The sequence below is a fragment of the Meles meles genome, chromosome 17, assembly GCF_922984935.1.
Source record: "Meles meles chromosome 17, mMelMel3.1 paternal haplotype, whole genome shotgun sequence".
NCBI lineage: Eukaryota > Metazoa > Chordata > Mammalia > Carnivora > Mustelidae > Meles > Meles meles.
Genome location: NC_060082.1, coordinates 65,417,447 through 65,436,824, shown reverse-complemented (window position 1 = coordinate 65,436,824; position 19,378 = coordinate 65,417,447). Strand labels below are relative to the sequence as shown.

The following is a 19,378-nucleotide window of genomic DNA, read 5'->3' as shown; positions in this document are numbered from 1 at the left end:
CTTGTCGATGTGATGTACTGTGTTGACCGCTGTGCGAATATTAAACTACTCGTGCATCCCTGGAATAAATTCCACTTGATCATGGTGAATGATCTTTTAATGTTTTGTTAGGTTTGTTTTACTAAGGTTTTGTTGGGGATTTCTGTATCTGTGTTCATCAGAGATATAGGCCTGTGGTTTTCCTTTTTTGTAGTATCTTTATCTGGTTTTAGTATCAGGGTAATGCTGGCCTCAGAATGAATTTGGATGCTTTCCTTTCTCTTCTATTATTTGGGATATTTTAAGAAAAATAGGTATTAGCTCTATTTTAAATGTTTGGTAGAATTCACCTATGAAGCTGTCCGGTTTTGGACAGCTTGAAGAGGTGTTGCTTGTTTGGAGATTTTTTTTTTTTTTAAAACTGATTCCGTTTCACTGCTGGTAATGGGTCCATTCTAATTTTGTTTCTTCCTGATTCCGTTTTGGAAGGTTATATGTTCTAGGAATTTATCCATTTCTTGTAGGTTGTCCTATTTGTTGGTATATAATTTTTCATAATATCTTCCTGATTCCGTTTTGGAAGGTTATATGTTCTAGGAATTTATCCATTTCTTGTAGGTTGTCCTATTTGTTGGTATATAATTTTTCATAATATTCTCTTATAATCCTTGCTATTTCTGTGGTGTGCATTATTATTTGTCCTCCTTCATTTCTGATTTTATTTATTTGAGACCTCTCTCTTTATCTTGATGAGTCTGGCCAAAGATAAAGAATTTTGTTGTTTTTTTTTTTCCCAAGAACCAGCTTCTGGTTTCATTAGTCTGTTTTATTGGTGGGCTTTTTGTTTTTGTTTTTGGTTTTTTTGTTTGTTTGTTTGTTTTGGGGGGGTCTCTATTTCATTTGTTTTTGCTCTAATTTTGATTATTTTCTTCCTTCTACTGGCTTTGGGCTCTGTTTTCCTTTTTCTAGCTCCTATGAGTATAAGGTTAGGTTGCTTATTTGAGATTTTTCTTGCTTCTTATAGTAGACCTGTATTGCTGTAATCATTTCTCTCTGAACAGCTTATGGTGGGTCCCAAAGATTTTGGACCATTGTGTTTTTATTTTCATTTCTCTCCATGTATTTTTTATTTCCTCTCTGATTTCTTGGTTGACCCATTCATTGTTTAGTAGCATGTTATTTGGCCTCCATGGAAAATCTATCCATTGATGTTAGTGGGGTATTAAAAGTTCATTACTTTTTTTGTGTTACTGCCAGTTTCTTCCATTATGTCTGTTAATTATTGCTTAATGTATTTAGTTGTTCCTATATCGGGCCTACAAATATTTACCACTGTTACATCCTCTTGTTGGATTGTTGCCTTTATCAGTATGTAGTGTCCTTCTTGGTCTCTTATTACAGTCTTTGTTTTAAAGTCTATATTGTTGCCACCTTAGCCTTCTTTTTGCTTACATTTGTATGGTAAATGCTTTTTCTATCCCTTCACTTTCAATTTGCATGTATCTTTAGGTCTTAAGTGAATTTCTTGTAGGTAGCCCATAGATGGGTCTTGCCTTTTTTTTTTTTAATCCATCCGTCACCCAATGTCTTTTGATTGAGGCATTTAGTCCATTTACATTCAAAGTAATTATTGATTGGTATGCACTTATTGCCATTTTGTTACTTGTTTTATGGTTGTTTTTATATTTCTTCCCTGTTCCTTCTCTTGCTCTCTTCCCTTATGGTTTTATGTCTCTCTTTACTGATATGCTTGCATTGCTTCCCCCTTATTTTTTGCATATCTATTACAGGTCTATTTGTGGTTACCCTTAGGCTTATAAATAACATCTTATGATATAGCAGTCTATATTAAGTTGATGGTCACGTAAGTTTGAACCCATTCTAAAAGCCTTAAATTTTTCTTCCCCTCCCATGTTTCATGTATATGATATCATACTTTATATCCTCTTATTTTGTGAATCTCTTGACTGATTTTTATAGATTTAACTGATTTTATTGCCTTGTGTTTTAACCTCCATACTGGTTTTTATAAGTGATCAATGTAATACTTTTATTATGTTTGTATTTAATTGGGAAATTTTTCCTTTCACAGTTTTCTTATTTCTGAGTATGGCCTTTTCTTTCCATTGAAAGGATTCCCTTTAGTGTTTCTTTTTTTTTTTAAAGATTTTTTATTTATTTATTTGGGAGACAGAGATCAGAAGTAGGCAGAGAGGCAGGCAGAGAGAGAGAAGGAAGCAGGCTCCCTGCTGAGCAGAGAGCCCGATGCGGGGCTCGATCCCAGGACCCTGGGATCATGACCTGAGCCGAAGGCAGAGGCTTAACCCACTGAGCCACCCAGGCACCCCCTTTAGTGTTTCTTGTAAGGCTGGTTTAGTTGTGTACTCTCATTTTTTTAAATTAATTTTTTCTTTTTGCTGTTCGGTGTGGTTGCTTTCCAGTGCTCTGTCTTCCAGCTTGCTAATCCATTCTTCTGCCTCCTCAAGTCTACTATTGATTCCTCTAGTGTATTTTTAATTTCATTTATTGAGTTCTTCATCTCTGATTGGTTCTTTTTTATATTTTCTATCTTTTTGTTGAAGGTCTCACTGAGATCCTCCATTCTTTTCTCAAGTCCAGTAAGTACCTTTATGACCATTACTTTGATTTTTTTTTTAAATCAGGCATATTCTTGTCTTTGTTTCATTTAACTCTGTTGCTGTGGTTTTGTCCTATTCTTTAATTTGTGACATATTTCTCTGTCTCCTCATTTTATCTGTGTTTGTTTCTATACATTTAAAAAAGCAGTTATGTCTCCTGGATCTTGAAAGTAGTGGTTTTATGAGAAAGAAGTCTTGGGGTGCTCTTGTAGCACAATGTCCTCTGCTCACGAGAACCAGGCACTTCAGGGGTGTCTCATGTGTGGTTTTCATGTATCCTACTATTGTGGCTAAGCCTTCTTTGCCTTTAGTCCAGCCAGCTGCAATGGCTCACTTTACCTGTTGTGGGCAAGATTTAGTCCCTGTGCTGTTAAGGAGCTAGCCAGAGCCCCTGTGGGATTGTAGTTGGGTAATGGGGCAGTCAGACTAGAGGTCTGCCCTCAGCCTATTTGTCAGGGCTACAAAGTGACCCCCAACTGCAGGGGGTCTCTCCCTGTGCTGCCTCCCAGGAGGTGTTTGTTAGTGGGTGGGGCTGGCAGTGAGACCAAGACACCTGTCCCCATACTGTGCTGGGGCTGCAAAGGCACTGATCAGCAGGGCACTCTCTCTGCATTGCCAGTTATAAGGCCTGGCTGCTGGGGATGCAGTGGAATTGGTGTGTATAGTTGTTTTCACCCTCTCATCAGGGTAGAAGTGACTTTGGAGTGGTGTCAGTCCCTACTGGGGTGCCTGCAGGGTGAGATACAATAGGAGCCACTTTGACGGGACTCCTGAAGAGTGGGGCAGGTTGGATGGAGTGAATCCCCAGGAGAGTGTGGGGGTGGGGTACACAGTGTCAACAACATAGGTAGAAGGTATTGAAGCTGCTTCCCACAGGTGTCTGGCTACCTAGGCTTGGGGTAGAGGTGGGTGCATGGGGAGAAATGGCACTTGCCAGCTCTTTAGTTCTTAGAGAATTCTCCGAATGATCTTTTCCCCTCTAGCATGCATTATGAAATTAGTAAATAAGTCTCCTTCTCATATATCCCATGTGCTTTTCAAACTGCTGCTTCTGTGCTGTATCTAGGTGGGATTGTTTGCTGTACTGTCTTGGTAAGGGCAGAGACCCAGTTTCTTGTCCCTCTGCACATCTCCCAGAGTTGAGCCTTCCAATTTTTAAAGTACCAGAGTTAAGCCCCACTGGTGGTAAAAACTTGTGAAGTTAAGCTCCATGGGTTTTCAAAGCCAAATGTTATGGGGACTTGTATTCCTAGTGCAGGTCCCCTGTGCCTGGGGTGCCTGGTATGAGGTCTTCTCCATGCTTGGGATATCCCTCCCATTTGTGTTTGGTCTCACCAAGAGTTTGCTTCCCTTCCTTTGCTCCTCTGACCTCATCTCTATGAGTAACTGTGGAAGGTCTATTCTGCCAGTCTTTGGGTCATTTTCTGCTTTGTTTGCACTGATGTGGCTATTATCTAGGTATGTTCATTGGACCAAGTGAGCTTAGGATCCTTCTACTATGTTATCTTCCTAGAAGCCTTCCCATTGTTAAATGAATATTTTTTTTTGTTGTTAAATGAATATTTTAAAATATTTTTAGTTTAATCATCATTGCCTATAGAAGAATTTTGATAAAGAATGTTTTCTAACTAGAAGTTTATTTTTTTATTATGTTGCTGATGTAGTAACTTTAAGTATCTAAATACATCTTTAATAAGTATCCTTGTCTTGGGCGCCTGGGTGGCTCAGTCATTGGGTGGCTGCCTTCAGCTCAGGTCATGATCCCTGGGTCCTGGGATTGAGTCCCGCATTTGGCTCCTTGCTCAGCAGGAAGTCTGTTTCTCCCTCTCCCACTTCCCCTGCTTGTGTTCCCTCTCTTGCTGTGTCTCTCTCTGTCAAATAAATGAATAAAATCTTTAAAAAAAATATGGGGTGCCTGGGTGGCTCAGTGGGTTAAGCCTCTGCCTTCGGCTCGGGTCATGATCCCAGCATCATGGGATCGAGCCCCATATCGGGCTCCCTGCATGGCGGGGAGCCTGCTTCTCCCTCTCTCACTCCCTCTGCTTGTATTCCCTCTCTCGCTGTGTCTCTCTCTGTCAAATAAATAAATAAAATCTTTAAAAAAAAAATAATAATAATAATAATAAGTATTCTGTCTTTATGGGGCCAGTTTCTATGAAAAGATTATTCTTTCAGTCAAAAGTAAAGTTAATTTAATATTTGCATTTTTAAAAAAGATTTATTATTTATTTGAGAGAGAGTGCATGAGTGGAAGGGGAGAGAGTGAGGGAGAGAAAGAATCTGAAGCCAACTCTGTGCTGAGTCCAGAACCCAACACTGGGCTCTCACAACCCTGAGACCATGACCTGAGCTAAAACCAAGAGTTGGACACTCAACCGACTGTGCCACCCAGCCGTCCAGTCGTATTTGACACTAATATTTGATATTGGATTATTAAAATAAATCTTTTTCCTTCTGCACATTCTTAGACTATGGTAGATCCTAAATATGATAATTTAGTAGATAAAGATTCTGTCAGTGGAAAGTCTCTCTACATAGTGTAGGCCATAAGCTTTTGAGAATAACTTTGCATCTTAAGGAATCTTGGATCTAAGAGGAACCTAAGAAATAGCTAGTCTAGTTGCCTACCCCGTCTCTGTCTCTCTGTCTACACACACACACACACACACACACACACACACACACACTCTCTCAAACTTTATAGATAAGGCACTGAGGTCTCTATGGTCTATATTCTTTGCTTAAGGTAGTATAGGGAGTCGTTAGCAATCTCTGTCTTTTGCTCTATGTTCTGCTATTTTCTCTTAATTGATTTTAAGAGGATATACACATAATTCAAGGGTCCCCAGTAGTTTGCCTGCTTTAAACACCTGGGGGTCTAGCATAGTTTGAAATTATCACTACTAGTAAGTGCCTTATTTTGAAACATTTCCCCTTAAGAAAACCCTGAACAACAGTTATGGTGCTTGGAAAGGATGACCATAGCCATGAAGAAGGCATGATTGCAGTACAATGGTTGCTGGTCCCAGTTCTTCCCTGAGGAGGGGGAGCCCGCATGGCCTGGAGAAACAAATGATGGCTAAGATCTGAAGCCCCAGAGGAGAAATATTTTAGATACACTCCATGGTTCACGGCCTGGTGGGCAGCCAGAGGGCAGTGTGGGTGCATCAGACCCCTGGGCACAGCCTGTTGTAAACATGATCTCATTTACAGCCTCACCACAAAAACCTGAATAATGTAGATTTGGCTTATGTAGAGGAATGGTTGGAGAGAGATGAATATCATAGTGATGAGGGAAGCAAGCATTCAGCTAAAAACTAGAAAAATAACAAACAGGAAAAAAAGAAGCTCAAACCCTAAAATTAGCAAATTGAAAAACAAAAACAAAATACATAAAATCTTTACTAATCAAATACTGTGTGTCCTTTTACCACTCATACCTTCCCCAGCCTCATTTGAATATAGTGTGTGTTTCTTCCCGAGACTGAGTGAAGAGAAGGACCTTAAATACATCACGGTAGATTGTAAAAGATTGCTATTTGGAACAGTTGTTCTAAATGTGTGATTTGTGATGTTCTACTGAATCCCACTATCCCATCACTTTAAATGGTTGACCGATGACTTTAATCTATGTTTTCTCTATTTTAGACTTTTTCATCAATTTCTAAAACAGCTTCTATAAACTATTAAACAACTAGTGAGCGGGTTCAGTATGGCTTTTCAGAATCGCCACAGTGACTTGTATTTTCTTGTATCAATAGGTGTTTACTCATGGATTCACAGAAAGAAAGCCTTTGTTCTTTTCAGAGATAGAGTAACACAGCACATAATATCTGGGCTCCAGAGTTCAATTGTTGGGGTTGTATCTGGCTCTTACTCCCTCTGTGCTCGTGTTAAAATGATAGCACTCTCATTGGACTTTCTATTCAACAGGTACTTGTTGAAGCCAACTATGTGCTGAGTAGTTTCTAGGCACTGGAACAGACAAAAGCCACTGCTCACAAGGAGCTTATGTGCTAATGGAAGAAGAGAGAAAAGAGATATACACAAGCCTGGGTGCTCAGTGGGTTAAAGCCTCTGCCTTCGGCTCGGGTCATGATCCCAGGGTCCTGGGATCAAGCCCCGCATCGGACTCTCTGCTCTGCGGGGAGCCTGCTTCCTCCTCTCTCTCTCTCTGCCTGCCTCTCTGCCTAGTTGTGATTTCTCTCTGTCAAATAAATAAAATATTTAAAAAAAACCAAACAAACCAGTAAACCATATAGTATGTTTGAAGGTATAAAAAGTGCCATAGAGAAAAATAGAATAGTATGAAGAGGATAAGAGTGCCGGAGGAGGGAGGGATGTAATTTTCAATAGGGTCATCATGGTGGGTCTCATTGAAAAGATAAATTTGAACAAAGGCTTGAAGAAGGTGATGTTGAGAGCCATGCAGTTGTCTGGGGATGAGTGTTCTAAGCAGAGGGAACAGGTAGCAGCATAAAGGCTTTGAGGTGGGATCGTGCTTGGTAGGTTTGAAAAAAAAGAAAGGAGTCATTGTGACTGGACCTCTCCAATGAACAAGATGGGGACAGTAGATGATTCAAAGAGGCAGATGTTGGGGGTCAGTTGAGTAGGGCCTGTGGACCATTGTAAGGACTTCTACGCTGAGTAGAATGGTATTGCATAGTAGTACAGAGTGTTTTGAGCAGAAGAATGGCAAGGATCCCCTTTATAAAAGGATCATTTTGGCCTCTGTGTTGAGAATTTATGTTAGGGGGACAAGTATGGAAGCAGAGACCAGAGTAAGTGATAACAGTATGAATATGATAAAAGTATGAATAAGAGATACCCATGGCTTGGACCAATGTGGTAGCCATAGGGGGTGGTAAAAAGATGTTGGATTTTATTTGATTAAATTAATGTATTTTTTAAAAAGGTCTTATCTTTAAGTAATTTCTATACCTAACACGCAGCTTGAAACTATAATCCCGAGATCGAGAATTGCATGCTCCACTGACTGAGCCAGTCAGGCTCCCGAGGATGTTGAATTTTAAATACATTTCATTTTATTTTAAAGATTTATTTGAGAGAGAGAGAGAGAGAATCTCCAGCAGATTCCCTGCTGAGCATGGAGCCTGGTGTGGGGCTCGATCTCACCACCCCAAGATCATTACCTGAGCCAAAACCGAGAGTTGGACACTTAACCGACTGAGCCCCCGAGGCACCCCAAATTTTAAATACATCTTAAAAAGTAGAGTCAATAGCATTTACTCATGATTGGCTGTAGAATGTGTGAGAGAGAATGGAATCAAGGATTTTGGTGTAAGCGCTTAGAAATATGGAATGACCCTCACCAAGGAGGGGAAAACTGTGGCGGAGCAGTTTTAGGGAAGAGATCAGAAGTTCAGTTTTTGGCATTTTAAGTTTGAGATGTCCATTAGACATCCAAGTGGAGAGGATGAGTTGTCAAAACATTTGAATCTGGGGGTGGGGAAATAGGTTGAAGCAGGAGATCACTCTAGTTGTCAGAATGTAGTAGAATTCAAAGCAATGAGATTGGTTAATAGCACGAAGAATTTGGGGTCTGGAATCAGAGTGCTTGGTACCACCACTAATTAGCTGAGTGACTCTGGGAAAGCAACCTTGCTTCTGTGCGACTCATTCTATCTGCCTGTAAAATGAGAAGAAGAGTAGTAACTATCTCATGGAGTGAAAGTAGAAATTTAAATCAAAATTGCTGGTCCCTATAAAACACCTCTTCGAGCATATACTCAGTAAGTGTTAACTGTTATTTTCAGTGCAACTATTCTGTATATCTATTAGGACATCACAAACACGTGCACAGACTCATGTGATTAGTGTAGCAATACAGTTTTGTACCCCGTGATGTCGTGCTTTGGTTCGGGATGGGTAATTCATACTAATTCCCCTGAGCTGGTTTTGCTTCCAGAATTAAACTGGCCTGGATTTTTGGTGTTTGCTCTGTCTCAGGTTTTGATGCATTTTGAAAGCCTGTATATAGTTTAATATGTGTTATTTGTTCCCAAAAAAGTCTCATGAGTTTCTTCAGTGCCGGTCTCCTTTCCTTTTCTCAGTGCTCAGCAGAGGAGCAGTCAGGTTCACAAGAAAAACACAATCGGAAACCAGGTGGGCATCTTTAAAATAATCAGTGCATGCATGCCCCAGAGAATTTGAACTCAGTTGCTTGACTGATTTTTTTAATGCAAATTAATCATGTGCAGATTTTGCCCAAAATGCAGCTTTTTGTTTTGTTTTGTTTTTGCTTGTAAGGTTTTTGGAGTGCATTGCATTTTTTTTTTTTTGGCTATTTTATGCATTTATTTATTTATTTTAAATGACTTTTCTGCTATTTGCTCTGCTTTTCAAAATGACTCCTTGTGTCCTACTTTGCTTGCTTATGTTACCCCTAAATTTGATTTAACATGGAATCTGTGAGTCGGTTCAAGGTTAAAACATGGTGAGTTGTTGCATGAGCTTCTGTTGCTGCTGACTAGTTCACACGTTTGCACAGCTTGGTAACAGTGAAGGGACAGCTCATAAAGAAGGCAGTTGTTGGATTTACTCTCTGCCGCACCAAATTCCTGTTGGCTAATGAAGATGTTAATTCTTACGAAGATCTGATCTTTTAAGTTTTTGTGTTTGGGGCTGACCAGCTGTCTCTGACTAATAGCGCTCAGCAGAGATTGCATGAACTCTGACAGTTTGCTGTTTCTTTTATGTTTTATGTGATAATGAATATTTGCATTGTTATTTCTTTTCAACTCAAAACAATGATGATTTTATAGTTTTTTTTAAATTCAGAGGTACAATTATTGAACAAATTGAAACCTCTGCTCTAGGAGTTTTTCCATTGTTTTGAAAGGAGAAGAGGTAATAACAGACTTTATTTTAAAAACTTTTTTTCTGAACTAAAGCATATAATTCTTTGCTATTTCAGGGAACCAATCTTCCGCCTTCAAGGCAAATTGTACGAGCTAAGTTCTGTAAGCTTTACTGTTGCTTTTTCATTTAGCTTCCCAAGGGCACAGTTTGTCTTTAACTGATTAACTCAACTTGCGCTTGCTACTAATTTTTTTAAACTTAGGTTGTCTTATCCATAACACTGTATCATTGAAATAAAAATCCTCTTAAGAGGGTTCATCCCTTCACTGCTAATAACTTGCTGTGATTGAAAGGTATGAACTAGTAAACTCTAAAATGCTGTAATAATAAACCCTTAACACTGTGGGTGCTTTGATATTTCTCTAATTTTAACGGGCCTTAAAATAATTAAAATCATTAATGATCTTCATCTCTGTCCCTTTATGCTATGTTGTTACAAGGCATAATAAGCCTTTCTCTATAACTTGTGTGATAATATCTCCAATAAATGTGGTTGGTGCCTCTAAAAGGTGGGTAAATATTAAACATTTGATTTTGATGTATTTGTTGATAAGCCTACTCAATTACAATTTTTTGTATTTTTTTAAAAAATAAAAAAAAACCCAGATGATATCTATTGCTATTGCACATGGCTTTAAGGTTGAATCTTTTAAAACCAGATACTATATCTTCACTTTATGGAAGTGTAAAGATACTGTCAAATTCCTGGCATAGGCATTAAAAAAAACAAAAACAAAAACAAAACCCCAAAACATTACACTCTCATTTTTACCACAGATGAAGCAGCCTTAAAGTCTTTCTTCCAATTGGGCTCAAGTTAAGAATGAGATTGTGGAGCATTGACCAATTATTTGCCTCATGATGTTTTGGAAGAAACAGTCTTTGAAACTAGACATTCCTGGGTTCAAATTCTGCTCTGTCACTTAGTAGCCACGTGGCCTGGGACAAACTGAACCTGAGTTTGCTCAGTTGTGTGATGCGAAGAATGAAAATATATCCATAGGATGATTGTGAGAATCAGAAGTAATTTACATAGTGATGTTTGCAGCTGGGTGCTGGGTGTGTGACTTGCGAAAGCATTTACCTTGTAGGTGCTGTTCTTGAAGCTTTCAGGAGAAAAAATATAAAATATAAGAAAATTACAAAAGTGACAAAATCTTTGTAATGAAACATTTGGGAAATTTTAAAGCTATGGCAAATTATTCTGAAGATTGCGATGCCCAGATTAAGGCTTGATGTATAAAGGATTTATCTATAAGACTTTCCTCATGATCAGAAGCTCTAGCTCATAGAAGTTTATACTTATTGGGAAAGCAATAGTATAGTGGCATAAATCCATATTTAAATCAGATTGAAAGGAAATTCAGAACAGTTTTCAATTATATATTGCTTCCAAATGCTGAAATAATGTTAATTGTGTTTCTGTGACTTTACTTTCACTGAGTACTTCAAAGCCCATACATTATGGAGGTATTAAAATTCAAGATAATAGAATTGGGTGAGTCTCATAATAGAATACAGATCCCTACCCAAAACTTTTGGGGCCAGATGCGCCTTTAATGTCAGAACTTTTTGGATTTTAGAAAAAAAGTACGTTGCATATATCATATATTACCCAGTATTCCTGTGGGGTCAGAAACACAGCACCCTTTAATTAAACACATTATGTTTCTGTAGGAAAACAAATGAATAGTCACACTAAGATGAAATGAGAGATATTTACAGGTCAGGTTAGATCTTGCTGCTACGTTTCTGTTTTATCTATTTAGTTTTAAATTTTTTAGAGAGGGAGAGAGAGAGATAGGGAAGGGGCAGAGGGAGAGGGAGAGAGAGAATCTGAAGCAGGCTCCACATCCAGCGCAGAGCCTGACTCAGGGCTCAGTCTCACCACCCTGAGATCAGGACCTGAGCCAAAATCAAGAGTTGGCCAACAGAGCCACTCAGGTGCCCCTGTCTGTTTGAAAACAAAAACCTTTTACTTTGCAAGTAAGGGGTTAGGAACGGGAATATCTTATATTGCAGGATCAAATTCAGTAATTACTTGCAGTAAAATGTATTTTAGAGATTTATTTACTTATTTGCTGCTTAGCAGAAATGAACTATAATTACTTGAAACCATTTTCTTTATGAATCTGAATGTCTGAGGTTGATTTGAATTTGTATAAAAAGTCTTTGCCTATTGAGAAGCTCAAAGTCGGGGATCCTTAGAGCCCAGTCTTTTAACTGATGCTGGCTTTTATGGTTGGTGGGGCAGAAATACTGTGTTATCCTACAGGTGGTTCATCCATTCTGATATTCCTTTAGGGCTCTTGGTTTTAAGAGATTGTGCTGTACAGAGTCTGCTCTGAAATATTTTAGAAGGAATTCAGAAAAGGAAAACCCCTTAAAGGCAATCCCATTCATTTTTGGCTGCCTAGAAATTTGTCAGCTTGAAATTTCCACAAATTGATGTCAGTGTTGGTACAAAAAAATGTGAGCATATAATTAGCTTAAAGTTGCATTGCCCAAAAATTTAAACATAACCTTCATTCATCCCTTCACTCATCAAATATGTATTCAAAACCTAAGAGTATGAAAAACTATGGTAGATGTTTAGTACAGAATGATAAATAAATCATGGGTCCTGTCCTCGGGGACCTCACAGCCCAGTGGGGATGATGGTAAGTAAGGAAACTGAAGTCTTCCACCTTTTCCAAGGCTAGCTCCTTCTAATCCTTCAGGTCTCCCTCAAATGTCACTTCTGGAATAGATTGGCCCTGGCCATCAGATGTAAAATCACCTTCCCTTCCTACTGTCTTGACTATCTATTATCTTCTTGTTTACTTTTTGAACTTCCTTCACTAGAACGTAAGCTCCATTAATTATTATTATTATTTGTGATCCAGAAAGGCATGGAGTATCATTGTAAGGTTTTAAGCACAATCATAATATACCAAACCCTACAGATTTTTTTTTCTATGATAAAGTTTTTCTGTGATAAAGTTTAGTTTTAAAGTTAGGCACAGCAAGAGATTAACAACAATAACTAATAATAAGTTAGAATAATTATAGCAATATACAATAATAAAAGTTGTGTGGATGTGGTCTCTGTCTCTCAGAATATCTTCTACTGTAGTCATCCTCGTGCTGAGGTGGGAGGGTCAAATGCCCACGTGATGAGAAGAAGTGAGGTCAGCGACACAGGCACTGTGTTATGGCGTGAGCTACCGCTGACCTTGTGCTTATAGGTCAGAAGGATCATCTGCTTCCGGGCTGCAGCTGACAGCGGGTAACGCAGACCACAGAACGTGAAACCTCAGCGAAGAGAGGAATGAATGTACCAGGATGAAGGGGAGAATGTGTAGGGCTGGAGGCTGACATCAGTGAGCGGGATGTTGTGTCTCAAGGGCGCGAGACAATGCCACCTGAAGGTCAGAGAGGTTATTAGGAACTGGAGGAGGGGAATGACAAATGAGAACCACAGATATTTGTAGAACATTGTTGGTCCTCAGAAGGTCTGGGTGGCTGAAGAGAAATGGGGATGAAACTCCCTGGATTTAAGGATCTATCTACGATATTTGGAAGCGGGGGGGATTACATGGCTGATAATGCATTCCTTTAGCTACAAGAATCTAGGGCAGGAAGACACCGCGGACGTGCTCATTGGCCCAGCGTGCATCCAGTTAGGAAGTACTTAGGAAGAAGTGTACAAGGAGGAACAATCTTGCTTCAGACCGGGAGCAGAGCAGGTTCGTGCAGGAGCCTGAGTCTCGGGCTACCTCCCAGTCCTGGGCTTCGTGTCTGTTTGTTTTCCACCAATGCGCCTTCTCCTGCTGACTTCAAATTGGAGTCAGAAATTGAGCTTTCCCAAACTGATAGGTCTCCAGATAACTGGATTCCCAAACGTCCTGAAGCAGAAAAGAACTTTCTTACCAGCACAGGGTTTTGTCCCTCCCCTGCTTTCTTGAAAGCCAGTCTCTTTTCTGTAGGGCCCCCTTTAGGTCTCAGAAAGTTGCCAGCACATCCCAGCATCCTGAAATTTGCCTACCGAGCCCCGTAGCTGTCCAGCCTCTGCAAGGACATGGTTTGAGACCCGTGTTGGAAGAGGCAAGAGTTTGCTCCGCTGAGTGACGGCTGGTTGGGAAATCTGCCAGCCTCCTCGGCCCGGCACAAGCCGCTCCCAGCCCCACTCCTCTCTCCCGGTGGCCCCTTGACTTTTCAGGGTCCGCCGGCCCATCCTCACCTGACGTCTGGGTATCAAGGTCTAGATCGGGATTTTTCCAGGTACAAATTTCAGAAAAACTTGGCTTAGGCGACCTCAGAAAAAACCGAGTTAATTAACTTACGTGTTTGAGTATTTCGGGAAAAAAGTTAAGTCATGTCTGAGCTCGGGTGTCAACAGGGTCAGAATGGGCCGGTGTCAGGAACCACGATGAGCTGGAGGGACCCTTTCCCTTCTTCCCTCTGCGTCTTTGCTGTTGGCTCTGCTCTTGGGCCCCCCAGGACTGCGGCATGACAGCTGTGGGCCCCTAGGGGATTCCCTACTTCGAACCCGGCAGAAGTAAACGGATCTTCCTCCCAGAGTTCTCGGAGAAGCTCCCGCGGTTGGCTCAGATGGAACAGGCTGGGATCTGGGCTCCTTTCGGGGCCTGTCCCTGCGGCCGGAGAGCGGTGCTCTGATTGGCTCGGGCCAGGTCACGTGGGGGGGGGAGTGAGCCGGGGTGGGCGGGGCTCCCGGGACCACGGTCTGGGCCTGGTGGGAAGAAGGGAGAGCGACCCTGCAGGACTTGCGGAGGTGATAGCGACAGGTGCTTTGTTGAGCTCTCTGTCTGCCCCACGATTTAACTCGGATAATAGGATTCTTAGGGATTTTGTCTTGTTAAAGAGATGTAACATGGTGAAACCAGTTATTAAAACCCTGTGGTTGGTTAGTGACTAATGAGTTGCTCCCAGCTCATCCTCTGGCTTCCTTTCCCCTCGTCTCCCTCCATCTTTCCAAAAACACGGACAGACGCATTTCTACGGGCGCTGTTCAGTTGAGAGGTAGGACAGTGCGGTGGTTTCAGACTTGGAACTCGGAAACCACCCCATGGCCAGGAACGTCCTGTTCCTCAGGCTTCCAAATAAGGTGATGAAATAGGATCATGACGTTTTTGTAAGGATTAAATGAGATAATACAAGCTGGGTACCTACCGCAGGGCTTGGCTGGTCGTAAGCCCTATATGAGCGCTTGTTGGTATTATTGTTGCTGCTGTATTCCTCTGTTAGTGTTCAAGAAAGATGGTAAAATGATTGCTTTTATTTTCCAATTGAGCCTTCTGCTCCCTTGGAAGCAGGGAAGGTTGCTACAAAGCAGCAGCGGATTCTGCATTTCCATAATGGTTCGTGGATTATTTTTTGAGGACAGCTTTCTGAGTACAGAAGAAAAGTACCCTCCATCCAATATTCTAATAGGCAGTTTAATGTATTTTAAACTAGATATTATAAATTTTTGGAACAAGTTGCCGCTTCTTTATCAAGTTCTCTTAACGGAACGTACATTAGAAAACATTATTTGCAGGAAGAATTGAATACTTGCTCTATTGATTTTCAAGTGGCCCGTTTTGATGAAAACTCTGTCAATGTTTACTGGTGTTTTAGTGCTTTGTGGTTGCTTATTTAGAAGAAATAACTCAAAAATTATCAAAGATTTGTGGCAAGATAGAATATATACCTTTAAGAATGTATGATGCTTTTCTGTATTTATTATACATTACATAGAGGCCCCTTATCAGCAAAGAAATGTAAATATAATTTTTATTAGATGTAATGGATTGCATTTTAGGAAACATTTCTAAAATTGTGCAATCCAGGTCAGTGGGAATGTAACTTGTCTTACCAGTACAATCATACATCACAAGCGTTTTAACACGTATCGCATGTGCAAAATGAGATCTGTTGTTACTAGCTGTGTTTCTTTCCTGTCAGGAGAAGAAAGTGTTGTTTGCTGCCAGTTAGCCTGATATTTAAATTTTTAAGTTTATACACTAGTTCTGAGGCTGCCATTTCTTTGGGGTATTACTTTTCTAGGGCTGCTGTAACAAAGTACCACAAACGGAGTGACAGAAAACAAGAGAAATGTACTATCTCACAGTTCTAGAAGGCTAGCCATCTGAAATCAGTGTCTTTAGGGTCATGTGCCCTGTGAAGGTTCTAGAAAATCTTTCTTGACTATTCCTGGCTGCTGGCAGCTCCTGACCCTCCTTGGCTTGTGACAGTAGGAATCCACTCTGTGCCGCCATCTTCTCATGGCTTCTGACCCTCTGTGTGTGTCTGTTTCTGTGTCCCCTCCTCTTCTTCTAGGGACACCAGTCACTGGATCTGGAGCCCACTCTAATTCAGTATGACCTCACCTTATCTAGTTACATCTGCAAAAACCCTATTTCCAAAGAAAGTCACACTCAGAGGTTCCAGATGGATGTAAATGTGGGGAGACAGTATTCCACTCACTACACTTTGGCCACTTGCAGATTTTCTTTTCTTTTTCTTCTTCTTCATTTTTTAAAAAAATGGCTTATTGTAATAAAACTTTATCTGGGATTTAGCTATATGGGATGCTGATGCACTTTAATGGTTTATTAAACTAAGAATTTATAAATTGGACCATTGGAGCTTTAAAAGCTATTTTCTTTATTCTTCTGTTTTGAGAAAATAATAACCTTGTATTATTGAGAAAAAGCATCACTATTCTGTCCTTCTGTATGGTGCCATGAGGACATGGAGAAGCAACATGGTGGGGCAGGGGGATAGGAGAAGAATAAATGAAACAAGATGGGATTGGGAGGGAGACAAACCATAAATGACTCTTAATCTCACAAAACAAACTGGGGGTTGCTGGGGGGAGGTGGGATTGGGAGAGGGGGAGCAGGCTATGGACATTGGGGAGGGGAGGCGAACCATAAGAGACTATGGACTCTGAAAAACAACCTGAGGGTTTTGAAGGGTCAGGGGTAGGAGGATTGGGCAACCTGAGGGTTTTGAAGGGTCAGGGGTGGGAGGTTGGGGGAACAGGTGGTGGGTAATGGGGAGGGCACGTTTTGCATGGAGCACTGGGTGTTGTGCAAAAAGAAAATACTGTTACGCTGAAAAAATAAATAAAATGGGAAAAAAAATATCATTTTGATTAACTGGGCTTTTTTTTTAGGATTGCTTTTTGAGAATTTATCTATTTTCTCTGAAGTTTGTAGCATACAAATAATTCATCATGAAGGGGAAAAAAAGGAAACATTGCACACTTTTAACCGATAATACACAAACTCCCTTTTTCCTCATTTCATGTTCTGCCTCGGCTAATCTTCTTCCCAGTCTTACCCCCCAGCCCTCAAGAGACGGCAGGAGTGGGGGCAAGGGGAGGGCAGAGAGGAAACCAACAGACAGAAAGACAGACAGACATGGTGTGGAGCTCTAAATACATCTTAAGATTTGGGAATTTGCATTTTTAAAGTCTATCAAGTAGGAAAGTAGTATTAACTAAAAAAAAGTGTAGGGATGAATGGCTGTCCCCTCCTATCAGTTCTCTAGAAATCATGGTAGTTAACATGGACTAGTTATAGTGTTTCAGGTTTGGTTTTAGGTACCTCACCCATCAACTCTATTCGTCCCAACAATCCCGTGAGGTGGGTGCTCTCATTATCTCCATTTTATTTATTCTTTTAATATATTTTTCTTTTTTAAAAAATGTTAAAATCGGTTGTATTATTTGTTTCAATCTCCATTTTACAGATAAGGAAGCTGAGGCACGGAAAGGCCAAGTAATGTGTCCAGTCTGAACAGTTTCCTAATGAGAGCATCAGGACTCAGGGGCAGCAGTTTGATTCTAGCCCTTGTTCGCGTCATTGTGGGGTTTATCCACTGCTTCCAGCAGGTCATAAATTGCAGGAAGAATCTCACTCAGTCTCAGCTAAAGCCAGTTGCATCACTGAAGTTCATTCACTCTTGGTTTTATTTGTTCCTGAAATTTGTTCGTTCTTTTTTTTTTTTTTTTTAAGATTTTATTTATTCATTTGACAGAAATCACAAGTTGGCAGAGAGGCAGGCAGAGAGAGAGAGAGAGAGGAGGAAGCAGGCTCCCCGCCGAGCAGGGAGCCCAATGCAAGGTTCCATCCCAGGACCCTGGGATCATGACCCAAGGCGAAGGCAGAGGCTTAACTCACTGGGCCAGCCAGGCACCCCTGAAATTTGTTCTTAATCTAAAGCTGATTAATCCTGAATAGCGTGAGTTTAGGTCTGTATAAATTAATCTGATTGTGGTAGTCAGTTCGGGCTGCTGTGACAAAATACCATAGACTGGGTGACTTAAACAGCAAACGTTTATTTGTCACAGTTCTGGGGGCTAGAATTCTGAGGCCAAGATGCCCCGTGGTTGAGTTCTTGGTGAGCGCCCTCTTCCTGGTTATGTTCTCACATGCCCTTCCTTCGGACAGGAAGGGAGCGGGATTTATCCATCTATCCATTTCTCCCCCTCCCTTTTTTTTTTTAAAGTAGACTCCATGCCTAACTAACATTGGGCTTGAACTCATGGCCCTGAGATCAAGAGTCACGTGCTCTACCGACTGAGCCAGCCACGTGCCCCCTCCCCCTCTTTTTATAAAGGTATTAATACCATCATGGGAGCTCTACCCTCCTGACCTCTTCTAACCCTAATTAACTCCTAGAGGCCCCATCTCCTATGCATCCCATCGGAGGTTACAGTTTGAATGTATATATTTTGGGGGGAATACTCATATTTACTTCGTAGCACTGATTAACAATGAAAACCTGGAGTAGCTTTTAGAATGCATTTCCTCTTTTTTTTTTTTTTTTTTAGATTTTATTTATTTACTTGACAGACAGAGATCACAAGTAGGCAGAGAGGCAGGCAGAGAGAGAGAGGGAAGCAGACTCCCCGCTAAGCAGAGAGTCCAATGTGGGGCTCAATCCCAGAACCCTGGGATCATGACCCGAGCCGAAGGCAGAGGCTTTAACCTGCTGAGCCACCCAGGCGCCCCAGGATGCATTTCCTCTTTTCCTTCAGTTCAGGGAAGTCCAGAGGGGCCAGTCAATGGCCTATAAAATAGAACAATTTTTATTTTAATAAAATAGAGAATGGCATCTGTGAAAGCCACACTTGGCGAAACGCATGGTCCGCTAATTCCTTCTGCGTCTTTTAAAATCTAGACTTTTATTAGGAATAGCATTAATATATGCCTCATGATTTTTTCCAGAAAATGTGCAGATGTCCTTACCATATTTTTACAGCCAAGTTACATCTTTTTTTTTTTTTTTTTTTTTTTTTTTTATTTATTTGACAGAAGGAGACCACAAGTAGGCAGAGAAGCAGGCAGAGAGAGAGGAGGAAGCAGGCTCCCTGCTGAGCAGAGAGCCCGATGCGGGGCCAGATCCCAGGACCCTGAGATCATGACCCGAGCTGAAGGCAGAGGCTTTAACCCACTGAGCCACCCAGGCGCCCCCCAAGTTACATCTTAATTGAAGGTTTAGGGCTGAAAATTGGTGAGGAGAAAAACCTATCTACTCAAAATTACCTTGAAAAATGCCGTTAAGGGCCAGAACATAGCCGATCATTTCAGCTGTGGCCTTTTCTTGGGGGCGGAAGAGGCTTGGTCCTGTTTCTCCAGGGAAAATGGCCCCCGAGCAAACTAAGTGCTTCTCCTCCCTCCTCTCTCTGACTAGCTGTCTCACGGCTCCCCCTTCACTCCCTGCTTCGCCTTTTTTCCTCCCTCTGTCTCTTTTGTCCTCTGCCTTTCTCTACCCTCCCTCCTTTTTTTTTTTTTTTTAACAAAGCACCACGTGTTTGTTTTCTAGTAAGTTAAATGCCTGATTGATTTGAGCTCTCTGGAATTTTATAACATTTAAACATTTTA

General features: G+C 40.9%; 1 protein-coding gene across 6 annotated transcripts in view; it reads left to right on the top strand.

Annotated features, from left to right (window-relative positions):
- DNM3 (dynamin 3) overlaps positions 1-19,378 on the top strand; it is a 535,138-nt gene that overhangs the window by 239,341 nt on the left and 276,419 nt on the right. For 4 of the 6 annotated variants that reach the window (XM_045982937.1, XM_045982934.1, XM_045982933.1 and 1 more), the window contains exons 13-14: positions 8,693-8,744; positions 9,556-9,585. In XM_045982937.1, coding sequence (XP_045838893.1) covers positions 8,693-8,744; positions 9,556-9,585 — 82 coding nt within the window. The remainder of the gene's footprint in view (positions 1-8,692; positions 8,745-9,555; positions 9,586-19,378) is intronic. The other 2 variants (XM_045982938.1, XM_045982935.1) reach the window with 1 other exon arrangement.